Raw genomic sequence first — 21,892 nt, 5'->3', positions numbered from 1 at the left:
GGCCAGCAAATGCGGGTTCCAGGCCAGCACTGCCCCGCCATAAACTTCGCTATTATTATCCCACATCTTGCGCTCGAATTCATAGTCAAACTGTCAGCCACTAAATTTAAACCTTTGCATACGTGGTCACACACCCCACACGTACAAATACTATATATTTGAGATCATTTCTTTACTGTAAATACATGATGCATCACGTGGTTATGTTTACCCCAGGAAACAGTTTCGGAAAGGAAAGATTGATTGTCCTTCCGTCCAATCAGCAGCAACAATCTGCTCGGGCGGGGCGGGGTTTGCAGATAGAGGAAGCTGGCTAGTTCGGGATTATTGTTGACGTTCTGTTGTACTGGCATGTTAAAGTAAAGGAATAAAGTTGTTGCGATCATACGTATAGATAGCAATTTATTGTAATGTCTATATTATTCGCATATATATGTTTTAAACCAGAGGAAACGTCGGTCTGATTCAAAGGTAACTTTCCACGATCTAACGTTAGTTATCTAGCTAGCTAACTTGCATTTGTAGCTAGCGCTGATATAGCTAGCTGTTACCAACGTCAAATATGCTGGTGTTTAGACTCGAGTCAAGTCATGATGTTGCTATCAAGCTTGGGAGTTGCAAAGCTGGCCCAATAATGGTATTTAGCTTGCTAATAATGGTAGCTTGCTCCATCGGGTATATTTAGAAGACGTATAATAGCTTGCTAAATAGGTTTGGCACCTCTACAGCCGCCATATATTGTTAGTATCATAAAACCCGATTCACCACTTTTGCAGCTGTGTTTACGTTAGCCGGTGGTCATGACTCTCAGTTCCACAACATTACACATAATAGTCATTGGACGAAGGCGTATTCTGTATGGGGGAGGTTATCCGCGACGCATCGCTTGCGGTGGAAAACAAAAGGTCATATTGATACACGCCTTTTTTTTATAGGATTATGGTTCCCATATGGCCATATTTCCATGCTACAGCTCTTGTTTACAGGAAAACAGACGGGAGACCGAGTGGACTACTTGTGCTAATTAGCTATCTGCGTTTCCAAACACCTAAGTTACTGTATGTGTAAACGGAAGACATATGCCACAAACGTGTTGTCTTGTCAATGAAAAATACTGTCGGCTGCTGTGTTAAACGCGGTTAAAACAGTGTACAGTAAGTGTGTATTTTGCATTTGTGAAATGTTTGATGTGATATGAAAGTACAGGGATTTATTTTTCTATAACTGTACCGCAATGGAGAATCGATTCACGTTTAGATGGAGTATTTGGCTGTTTTGTCTTTTTAAAGTCCTTGGACTAAGGAGTAACGTTAGGCTCTTTAGTCCACTATTGGGCTATGATTACGTTAACTAGCTAGATAGATGGGAGATTTGCGACAAGAATAATATTAGCTAGGAAGTTAGCTTGGCTAACTGAATAGGTTGTTATCCAAGTAGGCCGGGTGGTTAAAGTCGCTATCTGTCATACTGCTGGGTAGTCACATTACATGGGACGACATTGCCACATGACTTTGACATCATCCTTCTTTTGCAACTAATACGATGACTTCTACTTTTAGGCTTTACTTTACAAAGATCATTACATCTGTAGCAAGTATCTCACAGCAAATGTCCCCGTACTTTTGAAAGGGCCTAGCTACTTGAAACTTGGAATTGTTTATTTGTGGCTTTATACACCTGTGCCACCTTGAAACATACAACATGGCATGTTTAAATGAATATTCAATATTTGGGGAGATATTTTGTGTTATTAGTAGTGCTTGGTGATGCTGTATTGCTATCTGATGTAGTCTAATGCATGTTATTTCCTATCTGTCCGACACCGGTCATCACTGAGAAGCACAGGGCCCTAGCAGTAGGTCTACTCTTGATAAGCCTTTTATATATTTTCTTGACGACTCACACTGAATTTTTTATTCTGCTGCTCTATTGAACGTAACACATTGTTTGAGTCTGGCATCCATGAAGTCGTTTGTGTGACTTCAGAAGGAGGGGTGTTGTACAAAACAAATTCATCAGCGATTGGATCATCTCTAACAAATCTAACCAATCAGAATTTCAAAGTTGATCACTTCATCATGTAGGCTGGCTCTGGCCCAACGGTTGTTTTCTGGGACCAATCAGAACAGTCAGAATGTGTTTGGCCAGAGCGATGTGGATGGGTAGCCAGGAGTGCAACTTTCACTGCATTCTGAAATTGCATTTATCATTGGAATATGATTTGCATCAATGGGCTTTAGGACCAAGAGGACGCCTCCGAGCAGTCGGGTATGCTGTTTGTAGTGTTCAGCCGGCTGGATTTAGGACCATGCAAACACCACAGAGCGGGTTGACAGGCTGTGTGAAGGCAAAGCTTTTGGAAGGCTGGCTGGACCAGCACTGGAGAGTTGAGCATAGTTCAGTGTCTGTGTTGTGCTCTTTCACCGAGTTGTAAAAGCAAGCAGAGCAGAAACTGGCTACTCTTTAGCTGACTGATGTAGCTGGCAAGGTAACAGCAGTTTAAATTAACAGAAAAAAAATGATCTAGTGTTTGTTCACAGTGCTGAGCTAGTATTGTAACTGACATGTAACATTAGCTAATGTTTATTTCCCTCTTGACTGAGGTGAATGAATTAGCTACACTAGCTAATAGCTACCATAGCCAGGCCAGCTCTTCACAAGTTGATGTACCATTAGAGAGAGGGAGAGAGCTGACCAAAAGTTGGCTAACGTTAGCTATTGTTTTTGCCTCAATCACATTAGTCCTGAATCAAACGATGAAACCATCAGCCAAATGATTAAAGATTGATATTTTGTTTTTTCAGTGCAATATGAGTTAAAAAATAAATAATATTAGTCAGTATGGCAATGAAATGTTATTGATCTGTCAGTTTCCCTAGCTAGTTCCCTACTTTTCTCACTGACACAGTAATAACACGACTCCCACCCGCTACCGCATGGTCCCAACAAATTTGTGCCCAAATGCACAAAAGTACATTTAAATTACCAGAGATTCTCACATGGCCCTTAAATTGTATTATTAGGCTATATCAGCCACTATGCAAGATGTAGATTGAAGAGAGCAGAGCTGGAGAGATTTACTTTCTCTCAAACCATTTTTTTATAGCTTACCTTTTTTTGGGGGGGGGAGTGGGAAGATTTTCAGACTGAGAAATATGGGTGATCAATATTTAGGCTTATTTCTAAGCAATGTAGTAAACTACTTAGGAAGTACATTTCCTTGGAAAGATAGCTGCCCAGTACTTCTCCACACAGGTTATATCCTACTCTATTTAAATGAGACCACACATGAACCTGGTTTCTCAGATATGGCTACTGAACTTGAAACAGCAAGAATGATGACAGACTGGTCTTCCCTGCATTAGAATGACACATTTCCTGAACAAATTCAGTGATATCTGCCAACCAGACGTGTCGACCTCTCATTAAGCGATGGTCTTGTATTGCTAAAGAATTCAGATGGTTAGTGATTCATTAAACACTTGCTATGTTTTGCATAGACCTATAGGATATAGCCTACCTTTTTTAGGAGGACGATTTGCAGGCAGAGACAAATAAATCGGTAACAAATACTTATTGAAATTGAAAATGTGCAACGCTCGCACACCATTGTAACCTTTTTCTTTTTCAATGAATACATTTGAGTGCACTTTGACTCACGTCAGGGTTGAACGCCCTCCACTTCTTTCCATTTATCAATCGCCTATTTATTTACAGACATTGTAGTAAACTACAGGCTAATAATATTTAAGTTAACTGCCACGTGATTCTCCGAACATGTATACAGCCTAGTCTATTTCAATGAGACCACACATACTTTGGACACTTGAGCACTCACATCCAACTAGGAGAGGAAGGCTACTGATGTTGAAGCAGTGAATTCTGGGCGTGTGAATAAATATGTGCTTTTAATACAATAGCTAGGCTAACGCGTACAAAGCAGAAAGAGGCCCGTTTCCAAATCATCTGTGGGACAACAAAAAATATTTGAATCTGACTGTTCGCAGCACGAACAATGCCGACCACACTGCAGTGATCTCTGTCGGGACTCACAGGCATCACAAGGGAATGCAGCCCTCTAGTGTATAGTCAGTACACAACACTACTCATCATGTTTTAGCAGGATCAGATGGTGACAGTGGTCCCAACAGGGTCAGGTAACCAGGGAAGACCAGTCTGTGACGGTGACAGGGGTCTCAGCAGGGTCAGGTAACCAGGGAAGACCAGTCTGTGATGGTGACACGGGTCTCAGCAGGGTCAGGTAACCAGGGAAGATCAGTCTGTGATGGTGACACAGGTCTCAGCAGGGTCAGGCAGCCGAGGAAGACCGGTCTGACGGAGCTGTGGTAAATTTGTGAAGATGCAACACTTTTTATTCTCTCTGTGCAGCAAACACTGGACAAGCAAGAAGCTTCAAAGATGTAAACTATGTTTTAAGGCTGTCTGACAAACCTCAAGTTGATTTCCAAACTGTATCAAGGGTTGATAGAGGCTTTTCCCGATGACACAAAACAAAAATGTGAGGAAGACCTGGTAGAAGCTATTGATGATGATGATGAATGGATACAGATCTGTTAGAATGCCCAGTCATGTTGTTATAATATTAGACATAAATGACTGCAGGTTAAAACCATCCATAGAATGTTCTATATGCCAGTGAGACTGAATATCATGCACTGAGAAATGTCATTCCTCTGCTGGAGGTGTAAAACACAATAGGGACATATTTGCATATGTCATGGTCTTGTGAAGGCTGGCAGAATTCTGGCAAAGAGTATGTTCTTTTATCTCACCATATCTACAGGTTCTCCCTTCTCCCTGTTTTTGTTTGCTTGTAAATGTTGATACTGGAGACTTATCTGAAGAAACTGAGTAACCTAGCGTTTTATAGTGGCTAAGAAATGCACATTAATTGGAAGATTGGTTATCCTCCCGCAATGTCAAGTTATGTATTGCTAGCTTGAGTTTATTACTATATTAAGGGTATACGGGGGAACTTTCATAAGGCCTGGATGCCTTATATGGAATACAGTACGGTTAAAGGAGTATTGAAAACATGCCCTCGTCAGGGGAGATACCTATTTAGGCAAAGCCTCACTGCTGGGCTTGCTCAGTCCTGTGGGTTGTCACTCTGGCCTTGGCCTAACACCCCCAAAACCAATAAATGAATGTTTCACTAAGGTCTTAAAGCTGAGTGGGGTGTGTTGTGTAGAGGTCGACCGATTTATGATTTTTCAACGCCGATACCGATTATTGGAGGACCAAAAAAAGCCGATACTGATTAATCAGCCATTTTTTTATACGAGCCTTAGGTCATTAATATGGTAAAATCCGGAAACTATAATTTCGCAAACAAAACTTTTATTCTTTCAGTGAAATACGGAACCGTTCCGTATTTTATCTAACGGGGGGCATCCATCAGTCTAAATGTTGCTCTTATATTGCACAACCTTCAATGTTACGTCATAATTATGTACAATTCTGGCAAATTAATTACAGTCTTTGTTAAGAAAAAATGGTCTTCACACAGTTCGCAATGAGCCAGGCGGTCCAAACTGCTGCATTTACCCTGACTCTGCTTGCACTGAACGCAAGAGACGTGACACAATTTCCCTAGTTAAAATAAATTCATGTTAGCAGGCAATATTAACTAAATATGCAGGTTTAAAAAATAATATATACTTGTGTATTGATTTTAAGAAAGGCGTTGATGTTTAGGAACACGTTGGTGCAACGACAGTGTTTTTTTTGCGAATGCGCTTTTATTAAATCATCACCTGTTTGGCGAAGTAGGCTGTGATTCAATGATAAATTAACTGGCACCGCATTATATGCAATGCAGGACAAGCTAGATAAACTAGTAATATCATCAACCATGTGTAGTTAACTAGTGATTATGTTAAGATTGATTGTTTTTTACAAGATAAGTTTAATGCTAGCTAGCACCTTGCTGGACTCGCACAACAGGTCGTCAGCCTGCCACGCAGTCTCTTCGTGGAGTGCAATGTAATCGGCCATAAAACGGTGTCCAAAAATGCAGATTACCGATTGTTATGAAAACTTGAAATTGGCCCCAATTAATCGGCCATTCCGATTAATCGGTCAACCTCTAGTGTTGGGTTGGGGCGCTGCAGGGTGGTGGACCCCTAGGGGTAGAACGGGGCGACCCAGCTATATTGTGTGTAAGTAAAAAGAGCTCTACAGTACTATTAGTCCTATGAGATTCATTATATGGAGGATTTGCTGTTTCTGTGTGGTAATGTATATTTGAGGTTATATGTGTTTTTAATGGTTTTGTTTCCAAACCTTTCCCTTGGGAATTAAAAAAATGTAAGGTGGGAGTGAACTGGGAAGGAAATTGTGTTGGGAGATAGTTGATGTATACACTGCTCAAAAAAGTAAAGGGAACAGTAAAATAACACATCCTAGATCTGAATGAATGAAATATTCTCATTAAATACTTTTTTCTTTACATAGTTAAATGTGCTGACCACAAAATCACACAAATTACAAATGGAAATCAATTTTATCAACCCATGGAGGTCTGGATTTGGAGTCACACTCAAAATTAAAGTGGAAAACCACACTACAGGCTGATCCAACTTTGATGTAATGTCCTTAAAACAAGTCAAAATGAGGTTCAGTAGTGTGTGTGGCCTCCACGTGCCTATATGACCTCCCTACAACGCCTGGGCATTCTCCTGATGAGGTGGCGGATGGTATCCTGAGGGATCTCCTCCCAGACCTGGACTAAAGCATCCGCCAACTCCTGGACAGTCTGTGGTGCAAAGTGTTGGCGTTGGTGGAAGGAGCGAGACATGATGTCCCAGATGTGCTCAATTGGATTCAGGTCTGGGGAACGGGCAGGCCAGTCCATAGCATCAATGCCTTCCTCTTGCAGGAACTGCTGACACACTCCAGCCACTTGAGGTCTAGCATTGTCTTGCATTAGGAGGAACCCAGGGCCAACCGCACCAGCATATGGTCTCACAAGGGGTCTGAGGATCTCATCTCGGTACCTAATGGCAGTCAGGCTACCTCTGGCAAGCACATGGAGGGCTGTGCAGCCCCCCAAAGAAATGCCACTCCACACCATGACTGACCCACCGCCAAACCGGTCATGCTGGAGGATATTGCAGGCTGCAGAACGTTCTCCACGGCATCTCCAGACTCTGTCACGTCTGTCACATGTGCTCAGTGTGAACCTGCTTTCATCTGTGAAGAGCACAGGGCGCCAGTGGCGAATTTGCCAATCTTGGTGTTCTCTGGCAAATGCCAAACGTCCTGCACGGTGTTGGGCTGTAAGCACAACCCCCACCTGTGGATGTCGGGCCCTCATACCACCCTCATGGAGTCTGTTTCTGACCGTTTGAGCAGACACATGCACATTTGTGGCCTGCTGGTGGTATTTTTACAGGGCTCTGGCAGTGCTCCTCCTGCTCCTCCTTGCACAAAGGCGGAGGTAGCGGTCCTGCTGCTGGGTTGTTGCCCTCCTACGGCCTCCTCCACGTCTCCTGATGTACTGGCCTGTCTCCTGGTAGCGCCTCCATGCTCTGGACACTACGCTGACAGACACAGCAAACCTTGCCACAGCTCGCATTGATGTCCCATCCTGGATGAGCTGCACTACCTGAGCCACTTGTGTGGGTTGTAGACTCCGTCTCATGCTACCACTAGAGTGAAAGCACCGCCAGCATTCAAAAGTGACCAAAACATCAGCCAGGAAGCATAGGAACTGAGAAGTGGTCTGTGGTCACCACCTGCAGTACCACTCTTTTATTGGGGGTGTCTTGCTAATTGCCTATAATTTCCACCTGTTGTCTATTCCATTTGCACAACAGCATGTGACATTTATTGTCAATCAGTGTTGCTTCCTAAGTGGACAGTTTGATTTCACAGAAGTGTGATTGACTTGGGAGTTACATTGTGTTTATTAAGTGTTCCCTTTAATTTTTTTTGAGCAGTGTATATTGACTAGACTGGTGGGGGTCGGGCGTGCAGGTGGCCTGGGCTGGCTGGGCGGTTTGGCTGAAATTTGATATAGAGGATGTCTTAATACTAAAGACAATCAAAAGTCTGTATTTTTCAAGTGTTGTTCATTTGTCAGTCTTGGTTAAAGGTGCAACACAATATTTATTATTGATCAAAAGTCTTTATTAAGCTTAATTACATTTTGTTCTAAATAGAGACAACTCGTTGGGATTGTGTAACAATGCAGGAAGTTCGCTTTAGATGACCCCCAAAAAACTCTAGGAGAGAACCTGACGGGGGATCTGGGGGTCATGTCCCCCTCACTTCTAAAACCAAAGTGGCACCTGTGGGGAGCCAGGCAATTTATATATGGGGCGTGGCCCCAGTACTGTTCAATTAAAGTCAATTCAGAAATATTCCAAATGTTCCTCATTGAAACAATTGCATGGAATTTCATTGTACTTCCAGAATTGAAATGGAATTAACCCCAACCCTGCTATCAAGCTAGTAGGCTTAACTACTTCAATCTTGTGTGTGTGCAAGTGTGTTAGGCATGAATCAATGACAAATTCACTACTGTCTTATTTCAGAACCGAGCAGGGTCACACCAGATTTCAGAACCGAGCAGGGTCACACCAGATTTCAGAACCGAGCAGGGTCACACCAGATTTCAGAACCGAGCAGGGTCACACCAGATTTCACGTAGTGGCATATATAATTACAGTTGTCCCTGGGAACTTTGGGGTGTTTGTTCTGTGGGAGGCTGGGAGCAGACGTAGGCCTACAGACATTGACAATCGTGTGTGTGTGTTTGTGTGTGTGTACGTACACTGCAGGTGTGAGATCTGCCAGTGCTGGGACAGTCCGTCCGTCCGTGTGTCAGTCGACTGACACACACACGGAATGCAAGATGCTGCTCTCCCTTGGGATGCTGATGCTGTCTGCCACACAGATCTACACCATCTTCACCGTGCAGCTCTTCGCTTTCCTCAACCTGCTGCCCGTTGAGGCCGACATCTCTGCCGTGAGTCCCCGCAAACAGAGATGGGCTGAAGGATAGACACGCAGACAGAGAACGGGCTGAAGGATAGACACCCAGACAGAGACGGGCTGAAGGATAGACACGCAGACAGAGAACGGGCTGAAGGATAGACACCCAGACAGAGACGGGCGGAAGGATAGACACGCAGACAGAGACGGGCTGAAGGATAGACACTCAGACAGAGACGGGCGGAAGGATAGACACGCAGACAGAGACGGGCTGAAGGATAGACACTCAGACAGAGACGGGCTGAAGGATAGACACGCAGACAGAGAACGGGCTGAAGGATAGACACCCAGACAGAGACGGGCTGAAGGATAGACACCCAGACAGAGAACGGGCTGAAGGATAGACACTCAGACAGAGACGGGCTGAAGGATAGACACTCAGACAGAGACGGGCGGATGGATAGACACCCAGACAGAGACGGGCTGAAGGATAGACACCCAGACAGAGACGGGCGGATGGATAGACACCCAGACAGAGACGGGCGGGTGGATAGACACTCAGACAGAGACGGGCTGAAGGATAGACACGCAGACAGAGACGGGCGGATGGATAGACACCCAGACAGAGACGGGCTGAAGGATAGACACTCAGACAGAGACGGGCTGAAGGATAGACACCCAGACAGAGACGGACGGGTGGATAGACACCCAGACAGAGACGGGCTGAAGGATAGACACCCAGACAGAGACGGACGGGTGGATAGACACCCAGACAGAGACGGGCTGAAGGATAGACACTCAGACAGAGACGGGCTGAAGGATAGACACCCAGACAGAGACGGACGGGTGGATAGACACTCAGACAGAGACGGGCGGATAGATAGACACTCAGACAGAGACGGGCGGATGGATAGACACTCAGACAGAGACGGGCGGGTGGATAGACACTCAGACAGAGACGGGCTGATGGATAGACACCCAGACAGAGACGGGCTGAAGGATAGACACCCAGACAGAGACGGGCTGAAGGATAGACACTCAGACAGAGACGGGCGGATGGATAGACACTCAGACAGAGACGGGCTGAAGGATAGACACCCAGACAGAGACGGGCTGAAGGATAGACACTCAGACAGAGACGGGCGGATGGATAGACACGCAGACAGAGACGGGCGGGTGGATAGACACTCAGACAGAGACGGGCGGATGGATAGACACTCAGACAGAGACGGGCGGATGGATAGACACTCAGACAGAGACGGGCGGATGGATAGACACTCAGACAGAGACGGGCGGATGGATAGACACTCAGACAGAGACGGGCGGATGGATAGACACCCAGACAGACTGAATGACGAAGAACTATTAGTTGTTAAACACCACGTGATGTGATTTGTATTCTTTTTTTTCTCTTTCAGTACACATTTGACAACAAGACAGGTAATTTTGATGACCTGCCTGCACGGTTTGGGTACCGGCTGCCCAGCGATGGACTCAAGGTGGGTACAACAAGGGGCATTTTTTATTTCCGGCAAATGCCAATGTTTAATGACGGACTTACAAATCCCTGCAGTTCATTACAAGAACTCGATAAGTCGACTGTTACATATACCCTGTCATTTTTTTTTTTTTTTACTGCTATTGACACTAGTTAAAGTATAACCAATGATATACAGTATATACAGTTTCTCTCTCTCTCTCTCTATGGTCAAAGTGTATGCACTGAATATGATGCATTTTGGGATGCAGATTAGTAGTGAGCCCAGTTGTGGTCCAGTGGCCAAACTGGAACTACAGTAAAGTGCACTGTGTTGTGAATGTGTAGCAGCAAGATCACCATGGCTTTCTAATGAGAATGATGTCATGGGTTGTGAGGTGCCCACTCATTGTTGACCCACACACAGCTGGCAACAGGGCTGACTCATGTCTGCACTTCTAAGCCAGGCCATTGTCGTCGTCACCCCCCAGTGAAGAGCTTGTTTTCCATCGCTATGCTTGCCTTGCTCTCTCACTAACCTCTCTGTTTGAAACGTCCATGATGAATCGTTCATTTCAGTCTCTTGTTGAAACGTCCATGATGAATCGTTCATTTCAGTCTCTTGTTGAAACGTCCATGATGAATCGTTCATTTCAGTCTCTTGTTGAAACGTCCATGATGAATCTTTCATTTCAGTCTCTTGTTGAAACGTCCATGATGAATCGTTCATTTCAGTGTCTTGTTGAAACGTCCATGATGAATCGTTCATTTCAGTCTCTTGTTGAATCGTTCATTTCAGTCTCTTGTTGAAACGTCCGTGATGAATCGTTCATTTCAGTCTCTTGTTGAATCGTTCATTTCAGTATCTTGTTGAAACGTCCATGATGAATCGTTCATTTCAGTATCTTGTTGAAACATCCATGATGAATCGTTCATTTCAGTGTCTTGTTGAAACGTCCATTGAAAAAGAGCATCATTAATTGGTGGTGAACTCCGATAGAGGTGCCGGTTTAGATATAGGTGCAACTGTCCCGGCGCGCCGGCGATCACGACAAACAGGAAGTAGGATAGACTACTGGAGGTTTCATGTACTCCCTGTTTACTCAATCATCAAGTTTGCAGACAACAACCGTGGTACTGTAGGCCTGATTACCAACAATGATGAGACAGCCTACAGGGAGGAGGTGAGTACCCTGGCAGAGTGGTGCCAGGAAAATAGCCACCCCCTCAATGTCAACAACACGAAGGAGCTGATCGTGGACCATCCACATTGACGGGGCTGCAGTGTAGAAGGTGAAAAGCTTCTTCAGGCTCAGGATGCACCATTGAGAGCATCCTGTCGGTGTGGTGGGTCATTGTCCTGTTGAAAGACAAATGATAGTCCCACAAAGCGCAAACCACCAATAATCTCATATTTGGACTCAGCAGACAAAAGGACAAATTTCCACCTGCCTAATGTCCATTGCTCATGTTTCTTGGCCCAAGCAAGTCTCTTCTTATTATTGGAGTACTTTAATAGTGGTTCAACCAAGCAATTCAACCATGAAGTCCTGATTTCACGCAGTCTTCTCTGAACAGTTGATGTTGAGATGTCTGTTACTTAAACTTTGTGAAGCATTTATTTGGGCTGCAATTTCTGAGACTGGGTGAGTTCTTGACATTTTCCGCATTGACTGACTTTCATATCTTAAAGTAAGGATGGGCTGTAATTTCTCTTTGCTTATTTTAGCTGTTCTTGCCATAATATGGTCTTGGTCTTTTACTAAATAAGGTTATCTTCTGTATACCAACGCTGCGTTGTCACAACACAATTGATTGGCTCAAAATGCATTAAGAAGGAAAGAAATTCCACAAATTAACTTTTAACAAGGCACGCCTGTTAATTGAAATGCATTCCAGGTGACTACCTCATGAAGCTGGTTAAGAGAATGCCAAGAGTGTGCAAAGCTGTCATCAAGGCAAAGGGTGACTACTTTGAATAATCTCAAATATAAATTTACTTTGATTTGTTTACCACTTTTGTTTTGGTTACTACATGATTCCATATGTGTTATTTCATAGTTTTGATGTCTTCGCTATTATTCTACAAGGTAGAAAATTGTCCAAAATGTAAGAATAACCCTTGAATGAGTAGGTGTGACCGGTAATGTATTTTATACTCCAGACTCCCACAACGCTAGGCCTTATTTCTATATTTCTTAATTCCATTATTTTACTTTTAGATTTGTGTGTATTATTAGATATTACTGTATATAGAAATATGTATTGTGTATTGTTAGATGTACTGTTGGATCTAGCATCTGCTAAACGTGTGTATGCAACCAATAAAATGTGATTTGATTCAGGAAGTCCAGTGCAAGAGGCTTGTCCTTGTAGGAAGGGTCCAGTGGTGAGTTGTGTTGAGGTGCTGCAGAGTTCTTCTGACCTGTCGTCTCTCTGCACCCTTGTTCCCAACTAAATTGCAGGTAGGAATGGGGTTGCGTTACCCCATTAGATAGGGCCTGTGATTGGCTGACCAGGTCAGCGGACTGCGTTCCCTAACACAGAGGTGTAAAGTGGCCTCTGCCACTGGACAAGGGAGTCAGACTGAGATGGGGGATGGTACCCTCTGCCACAGCTGGAAAATGTCCCAGAGTTTGTCTCTATGTCCTAGCCAGAGAGAGAGGGGTTCAGTGAATATTTAATAATAGAAAGTATTGGGCTTTGTACAGCCACCCCAAAATGTATGTAGTACATGTTCCCTCAGTGTCTGTCCCCTTGGCCGCCCCTTGAAGGCCGGTGGTTGTAGGGCACTGGGTAATGAGGAATGTCCCACATCCCCATGTAGTCCCCTTTGGGGGAATGGTTGGAGGGTGGAAGTGGTCATCAAGGCGCCGGAAGTACCCAATGTTCCGACAAATTTGTTTTGAATGAGGAATTCTGGCTGATTCATTGTAGCAAGCTAGACTTCAATAGTTGATTTGGTGGAATGGATGGAGGGACAAGGCGATCATGATGTCCATGAGGCAGGGTCGTCCAGCAGGAGTGGGGACAGTCCGTGTCCATGCTGCTGGAGGTCTCCAGGTCTGGATGACAGACTCAGGAGTGGAGCTGGGTCAGGTGCTGAGGCGTCAGTAGGTGGAGTGGATGATAGATCCAGGTTGGTGCTAAACTGGTTCCCCGGAACGGCAGTGGACATCGAGATCAGAACTGCGATCTGGTTTTGATGCTGGCAGGTCCAGGAGAGATGGTGAAGTCTAAGGTGCTAGATCGGACACCGACTGGGACTCTGGCTGTAGAGTCCGCTTGGGTGTCAGATCCAGGCCAAGCAGGTCTGTGAGGAAGGGCAGAGGGTAGTGTAGGGATTAGCACCGGTGTTGAATCCAGTGATGTCTGGTCCAGGAGAGACACCAGCTGGTGTGTCTGCTCGAGTGTCTATTGAGGGGCTGGCTCGGGCACTGGCGGTTGTGGATCTGGTCCTGCAGGTTGCGGAGTGGAGCTGGGCCAGGTGCTGGAACAATTTGGGCCTCTGTAGCTGTCGCGGGGCAGGCTTGGGACAGGGGGTGGGCTGGGACGGTGAGTGGGGGGGTGGGTTAGGACAGGGGGTGGGCTAGGACGGTGAGTGGGGGGTGGGCTAGGACTGGGGGTGGGCTAAGACTGGGGGTGGGCTGGGACAGGGGGTGGGCTGGCGAAGAGCAGGGGTCACGTCTGTGTGCGCAGCCTGCCAGGCTTACTTACATAAGGCATCGGGGTAATGAAAGCTGAGTAATTCAAAGGCCTACTCTCTCGTTCTCCTTTTCATTGTTTTTTCTGTTGCTCTCTCTCCAAGCAATCCATTTCCTCTTTCTCTCTCTTTCCTATTTACTGTCTCTCACTCCACCTCTGTACTTCTCCTCCCTAGTGATGGAGAATACCTCATGATATGCTGATAAGCCGTCCAATTTACCAATAGTTTTAATCTATATTTTTTTGTAGCTGTCTATTTACCACCACAAACCAATGCTGGCACTAAGCCTGCACTCAACGAGCAGTATAGGGCCATAAGCAAAAAAAGAAGATTTACATCCAGAGGTGTCGCTCCTATTGGCCGGTGATTTCAATGCAGGGAAACTGAAATCCGTCTTACTTCATTTTAACCAGCATGTCACTTGTGCAACTAGAGGCGAAAAAACTCAACTTAATCACCTACACTCGTACGAAGCATACGAAGCATACGAAGCATACGAAGCTCTCCCTCGCCCTCCATTTGGCAAATATGACCATAACTCTATACTCCTGATTTCTGCTTACAAGCAAAAACTTGGAGGAACCAGTGAACTGGTTACAAGCAAAAACAGGAAGTACCAGTGAACTGGTTACAAGCAAAAACAGGAAGTACCAGTGATACGCTCAATACAGAAGTGGTTCGACGAAGCGGATGCTAAGATACAAGACACTTTCGCTAGTACAGACTGGAATATGTTCTGTGACTCATCCAATAACATTAAGGAGTTTACCACATCGGTCACTGGCTTTATTAATAAGTGCATTGATGACATTGTCCCCCCAGTGACCATACGTTTATATCCTAACCGGAAGCCATTTATTACAGGCAACATCTGCACTGAGCTAATGGCTAGAGCTGCTGCTTTCAAGGAGTGGGACGCTAATCCGGACGGTTGTAAGAAATCCCACTACGACCTCCGACGAGCCATCAAACAGTCAAAACATCAATACAGGACTAAGATCCAATCATACTATGCCGGCTCTGATGCTCATCGGATGTGGCAGGGGTTGCAAACTATGCCGGATTACAAAGGGAAACCCAGCCGCGAGCCTACCATACGAGCTAAATTCCTTCTATGCTCGCTTTGAGGCAAGCAACACTGAACCATGCATGAGCGCAACAGCTGTTCCCGACGACTGTGTGATCTCGCTCTCTGTAGCGGATGTTAGAAAGACATTTTAAACAGGTTAATATTCACAAGACCACGTGGCCAGACAGATTACCAGGACTCTTACTCTGGTAACTAGGATCAGCTGGCAAGTTCAACCTCTCCCTGACCGTCTGTAATACCTACATGTATCAAGCACCATATTCCCTGCGCCCAAGAATGCCAAGGTAACCTGTCTAAATGACTATTGCCCTGTAGCACTCACATCTGTAGCCATGAAGTGCTTTGAAAGGCTGGTCATGGCTCACATCAACACCATCATCCCAGACACCCTGGACCCACTCCAATTAGCATACCGCCCCAACAGATCTACAGATGATGCAATCTCTATTGCACCCCACACTGCCCTCTCCCACTTGGACAAGAGGAACACCTACGTGAGAATGCGGTTCATTGATGATAGTTCAGCATTCAACACCATAGTCCCCTCCAAGCTCATCACTAAGCTCAACCCTGGGACTCAACACCTCCCTCTGCAACTGGATCCTGCACTTCCTGACGGGCCGCGACTACAACATCTGCCACGCTTACCCTCATCGCAGGGGTCCCTCGGGTTCATGCTTATTCCCCTCCTGTACTCCCTATTCAATCATGACTGCGTGGCCACTCCAACACCATCATTAAGTTTGCTGACAACACAACGATGGGGGGGGGGGCGATGCAGACCCGTGAGCAACTGCAGCCCCTCAGGATTTCAGATTTTTTTGTGGGCCCCACCCCAAGTTGCCCATCTCTGGCCTAGAGGGAAGGGGTCCGTGACCTGGCAGTGTGGTGCCACTTCTCCCTCAACATCATCAGGACAAAGGAGCTGATAGTGGACTACAGGAAACGGAGGGGTGAGTACACCCCCCATCCACGTCGACAGGGCTGTAGTGGAGCGGGGTGTCCACATCACTGAGGACCTATCATGGTCCACACACACCAGCACAGTCGTGAAGACTGTCAAGCACAAATAAAACCAAATCGGCCAGAAAAACTGTTACATTTGTCCACAAATAAGTCACCAAGCAATACTTTCAATTGCTTCCAACAGCACCAGAACATCATAGATTTTGTTCCAGCAATACGGTGCATTAAAACTAAAAGTAGATATACCTAGCTCGGTGGAGACCCTTGAAACCTTGAGTTGACCAATCCTGTGAACGGGTTAGACAAGCTCAGTTGCTGATTTAAAAAATACATTTAAAATTCCCTCTGCGTTGTTGGGAAGGGCCCATAAGTATTTCACTCTTAGTCTTCACCTGTTGTTTACGAAGCATATGACAAATAAAATGTGTTCTGAAAAATCGATAGTTATATGCGCCAAAACACCAGTATTTTTCATCCTATATAGATTGTTCTCCATCTTCTTTTAAATAGTTTTTTATTTCCATGACTGATTTTAAAACGCTCTTGTCCTTCTGCAGCAGACAGAAGTATTGTGATATTGTTTTGTGAGGTCCCTGGCAATTCCCAGCTCTACTTCTACCCCCCCCCCCCCCCAACTGGAGCTAAGCCACTTCACCCACTCGTTTGAACTCTCTGCCAGCGTCTGTGTGGATGCACTGCGGCGCTTTGAGCAAGGCAGGCGTGGCAGCCCACACCCTAGGGCTCATCGTCTCACTTTTGACATCTTGTTCCATTAGTGTTCCAACTCTTGTAAAAACAATATGGTCTCGTACATGTTGGTTCGGCTGCCATTTGGCTTCAGCAGGTTGGCCTGTGACGGTTGCAGTTGTACCGGTGCCATGCGGTCAGTGTTTGGACAGTAACTTGTCCTGCTGTGTTAACAAACTGTTTGGTAAATGTGGCGTGTCGACCATGTTTCGGTCTATTGTCCAGTGATTATCTGTGCAGTCGGGTGCACTGACCCAGAACCCATTTCTTCTGTTTGGTGCTTAAAGGGACAATCTGTAGTTTATACATCCATTTGGACTTTTTTTAAGTAATGATATGTACCCAGTGATTCTTGATGAATGTAACTTAGTAATGCCTCATGAGCTTAGTTCAACTGGTGTCTCCCATCAGAACCTAAAGTATAGCTTGTTTTACTCCAACGTTTGTTTACATTTACTTTGTTTACAAACACTTCGTATAGCTTCAAAACATGGTTAAAACTATAATTTTGATATAATGGATGGCCAGTCCTTACATCCATAGCTTGGTTATGAATTTGAGTGGTTACATTTCTCCAGCACCACCCCTCAGCTTTTTTTTGTACTAAAATAGGGGCGGTGAGGTAGCTTTGTTATTGCTTCAACTGCTGATTGTAGCTTTATGGAACACCACTACTATTCTCTTATTGCTTTCACCTCTCCAGTCCCTGGGAAGGCCAGTGAACTATGGAAGAACTGAGAGAAGAATGTTTAGGAATGAACTGCAGCAGCGTCCATGTCCCAGGGGATTGCAGTCCTGATGGAACAAACCTTCCATCCTACAATGGAGCCTGCAGTTTGTCCCAGAATCACAAGACACTTACCAGCTTGCTTGTCTCCCATGATTTCCCAGTGTGCCTCAGTCTGGGCTTTCTTTCAATGGAACCACACCCCTCCCATGCCACGAAATGGCACAGTGTACGACTAGCCATGTGTCCCAAATGGGACAACTGGGAACATTAATCTCTTACACACAAGGAAAGTGTGCGAAGCGCATGTGCGCCAGCCATTCCCTCAAGGGTGAAATGGTACTAAAGGCAATAATAGTACTGACGGGAAAATGTAGCCGAGTTCTGGTGTTCTCTTATAGAACGCCGTGTGTCATGAACAGAGGTTTTCCCGCTAAATCTTGTGTCTGTTCAAGAGGATGTACCAGAACTTTCTAATTGAAATGTATCATGTTGAAAAATCACTTGTTGTCTATCTAGCAAAGGTTGCAAAAACTGGTGTTCGATTAGGCCTTGTTTACTTTGAAATATGTTATTCCTCCCTACTTTGGGGTAGTCTAATCGCTAATCTAACATAACTAGAATGCTGTAGGCTATGTGATGGAACTGCTGATTTACTCCTATCAAGTCATGTCAGATCTGTGATTAGTTGAGGAAGGATAATAAAAATAGTCTCAAGAGTCTCTACCCAGTTTATTTGGGGTAGGGCTTTGTTCAATTAGTGATGAAGCAGCAGATAATTGCCCTGGGGGGGAACTTCACGGAACAGTGACTGGCTTTTAGCAGGGACAGGAAGCACGGCGTCATATGGTGTCATATCCTGTCACATGTCTGGCTCGGGATGCAGGAGGGGGCGTGGCCTGGGAAGCTGGAGGGCAGTAGCTGGATTCGGCCTGTGGCTTTGGAGTTGGGATGCGGCTATGTACACATCTTTCCAGGGCAAAGATCATGCTGACCCATTTCCAGTCCACACAGCTACAGGGCCGTCAGAAAGGATTCACATCCCTTAACTTTTTCCACATTTTGTTGTGCTACAAAGTGGGTTTAAAATTGATTTTTTTTGTCAACAATCTACACAAAATACTCTGTCAAAGTGGAAGGAAAATTCTAACAAGAAACATTTTTGTGTGTGTATGTGTGTATATACATACATGCATACATACATGCATACATACATACATACATACATACATACATGCATACATACATACATACATACATACATACATACATACATACATACATACATGCATGCATACATACATGCATACATACATACATACATACATACATACATACATACATACATACATACATGCATACATACATGCATACATACATACATACATACATGCATACATACATACATGCATGCATACATACATACATACATACATACATACATACATACATACATACATACATACATACAGTGGGGCAAAAAAGTATTTAGTCAGCCACCAATTGTGCAAGTTCTCCCACTTAAAAAGATGAGAGAGGCCTGTAATTTTCATCATAGGTACACTTCAACTATGACAGACAAAATGAGAAGAAAAAAATCCTGAAAATCACATTGTAGGATTTTTAATGAATTTATTTGCAAATTATGGTGGAAAATAAGTAGGCCCTGGTCAAAAGTAGGGCACTATATATAGGGAATAGGGTGCCATAGGCCCTGGTCAAAAGTAGTGCACTATATAGGGAATAGGGTGCCATAGGCCCTGGTCAAAAGTAGGGCACTATATAGGGAATAGGGTGCCATAGGCCCTGGTCAAAAGTAGGGCACTATATAGGAAATAGGGTGCCATTTGGGATGTAGACCCAATTCAGAAAATAGCACTTTATTGTTCTGTATCAAATTTTACAACCCAGTTTTGGGCTGTAAAAATGTTCCACTTGATTCCTTATTTCATGTGACAGATCAACATTAAAATGGAGAAGTTGATATATTTCTGGGTGCCGATATTAGTTGATTTCCTAGATAAAATGTTTGGCTCGGCTGGTTTAGTTCCCATTTTTTTTTGTGCCGTCTACAAATACCCTTCCATGTTAGATCCTTGTCATGTCATCTGCTTAGTGTGTATGTGCTTAGTAGTTTCATTATAACATATGAGATTGAGGGGTTTAGCCATTTTTCAATACACAGTTGAATTTGTTGAGCGGCTCCTCTTTGTGTGCAGTGTATCTATGAAACCTTCTCTACTAATCTGATTTTTAGATTCATTCATTTTAATCTGCTTAAAACTGCACAAACAAGACTATATTTAATAATTCCTCTGTTCTTCCTCTTATCCATAAACGGGATATGCGTTAGTGACATTTACGGACTGGGATTAGGTATAGACCTGGGTTCAAATACTGTCTTAATCTGGGCTTGATTGAGTTTGTTCCATTTAAACCACATGATCAAATAGTTTCAACATTATAATATTCATAATCTGTCAGGCCAAAGAAAACACTCCCAAGTATTTTTCAAATAGTATTTGAATCAGTCTGATTTTAGGTTTCACGACCACTAGGCAATCCCGCGGTGCAGGAGGAGGAAGATGACTGTATTGTCTGTGAATTCAAAACCTGAAACGAACAATCGGTTGTTAAACTTTAAAAAAATAACGTTTAAAAAAAAATGTCAGTTGTTTTATTGTATTTTCCCTCAAGTACACTGTGCTCTGTACAGAGGTGTGTTTAGGCATTTCCTTTTTGTGGGTCCATTGCCAACAGGGGGAGCTATTGTAGCTTGTTCTGAGCCAGGTGAATATGTGAGGCAGTGGCACGGTGATGTCATAGCAGGCTTTGTATCCATGGAGATTTCCAGTCTGTGTTCCTTTCTGAAGCAGGATTCAACATAAAGTAGACCATGTATCGGCTTCCATGGCCAGTTCTTCACTACCTCTTTGTATCAAATCAAGAATGGAACGAGCTTTTGGAGTGACTGACAACATCAAAGGAAACACTTGAGTAAAGGAGGGATACAAAGCATATTGAAAGGAAGTTGCTTCCACACCGGTATGGTTCCTGAGTTAATTAAGCAATTAAAAATCCCATCATACTTACATGTATAAAAATGCCCAGTTGCCCATTTATTTTGGCTAGAATAAAAGATCTTTGACTTTGAAGGAGGAGTCTCAGAGATCCGAAGGAGGTTTTAAAAGGTGTACCAGATCACCGGATCTCAACCCAATTGAACACTAATGGGATATTCTGGAGAGGCACCTGAGACAGTGTTTTCCACCAACATCAACAAAAACACCAAATGATGGAATTTATTCTGGAAGTATGATGTCGCATCCCTCCAATAGAGTTCCAGACACTCTATGAGCTTCAATAGAGTTCCAGACACTCTATGAGTTCTTCAATAGAGTTCCAGACACTCTATGAGTTCTTCAATAGAGTTCCAGACACTCTATGAGTTCTTCAATAGAGTTCCAGACACTTGTAGAATCTATGCCAAGGTGCATTGAAGCTGTTCTGGTTGGCTGGTGGTGACCCAACGCCCCTATAAAGACACTATGTTGGTGTTACCTTTACATTTGGACACTTACCTGTACATATGAGTTGCTGTCCATCCTCTGGGGAAGTTGATGGTATGTTTTTATACGTTTGACTCTTTCATTGATCATCCTTTTTTTATTTGGAGAGATTGACCTCAATGTGGCAGCTTGTAAGAGCTGTGTCGCTGCCATTCAGAATACACACACACACACACACAGTCTTAGCAGTGTAAGGTACACACACACACACACACACACACACACAGTCTTAGCAGTGTAAGGTACACACACACACACACACACACACACAGTCTTAGCAGTGTAAGGTACACACACACACACACACAGTCTTAGCAGTGTAAGGTACAAACACACACACACACAGTCTTAGCAGTGTAAGGTACACACACAGAGAAAAGTACTGGCAATGCAGGAAGTCTGGGTCTGTTTTGAAGTTCTAGGCACTGGCATGTCTCCTGAGACCTCCACTAAAACGTTCACGGCTGGCTGTAGCTGGTGCTGAGTCAAGGCCCCACCCCCACCCAATCCCACAGCAATTTACAGCTCAGCTGCGTCCCAGATCGCACCCTAATGCCGACATGGTGTACTACTTCTGGCCTTATAGGCCTCTGTGTATATGGGGAATAGGGTGGGTGCCATTTTATCTCCCAAGTGGCGCAGCGGTCTA

At 44.4% G+C, this 21,892-nt stretch overlaps 1 protein-coding gene across 1 annotated transcript in view; it reads left to right on the top strand.

The window, feature by feature from the left end:
• Nucleotides 1-275: 275 nt before the first annotated feature.
• The window catches only part of LOC139418147 (E3 ubiquitin-protein ligase RNF13-like), a 78,388-nt gene continuing 56,771 nt past the window's right edge, over nucleotides 276-21,892 (top strand). Inside the window, exons 1-3 of the mRNA XM_071167415.1 lie at nucleotides 276-471; nucleotides 8,808-8,995; nucleotides 10,380-10,460. Of these exons, the coding sequence (XP_071023516.1) occupies nucleotides 8,882-8,995; nucleotides 10,380-10,460 (195 nt within the window). The 5' untranslated portion in view covers nucleotides 276-471; nucleotides 8,808-8,881. The remainder of the gene's footprint in view (nucleotides 472-8,807; nucleotides 8,996-10,379; nucleotides 10,461-21,892) is intronic.

Source organism: Oncorhynchus clarkii, chromosome 1 (assembly GCF_045791955.1).
Source record: "Oncorhynchus clarkii lewisi isolate Uvic-CL-2024 chromosome 1, UVic_Ocla_1.0, whole genome shotgun sequence".
NCBI lineage: Eukaryota > Metazoa > Chordata > Actinopteri > Salmoniformes > Salmonidae > Oncorhynchus > Oncorhynchus clarkii.
The sequence above is the reverse complement of the archived record's forward strand: the minus strand, read 5'-3'. Positions and strand labels throughout refer to the sequence as shown.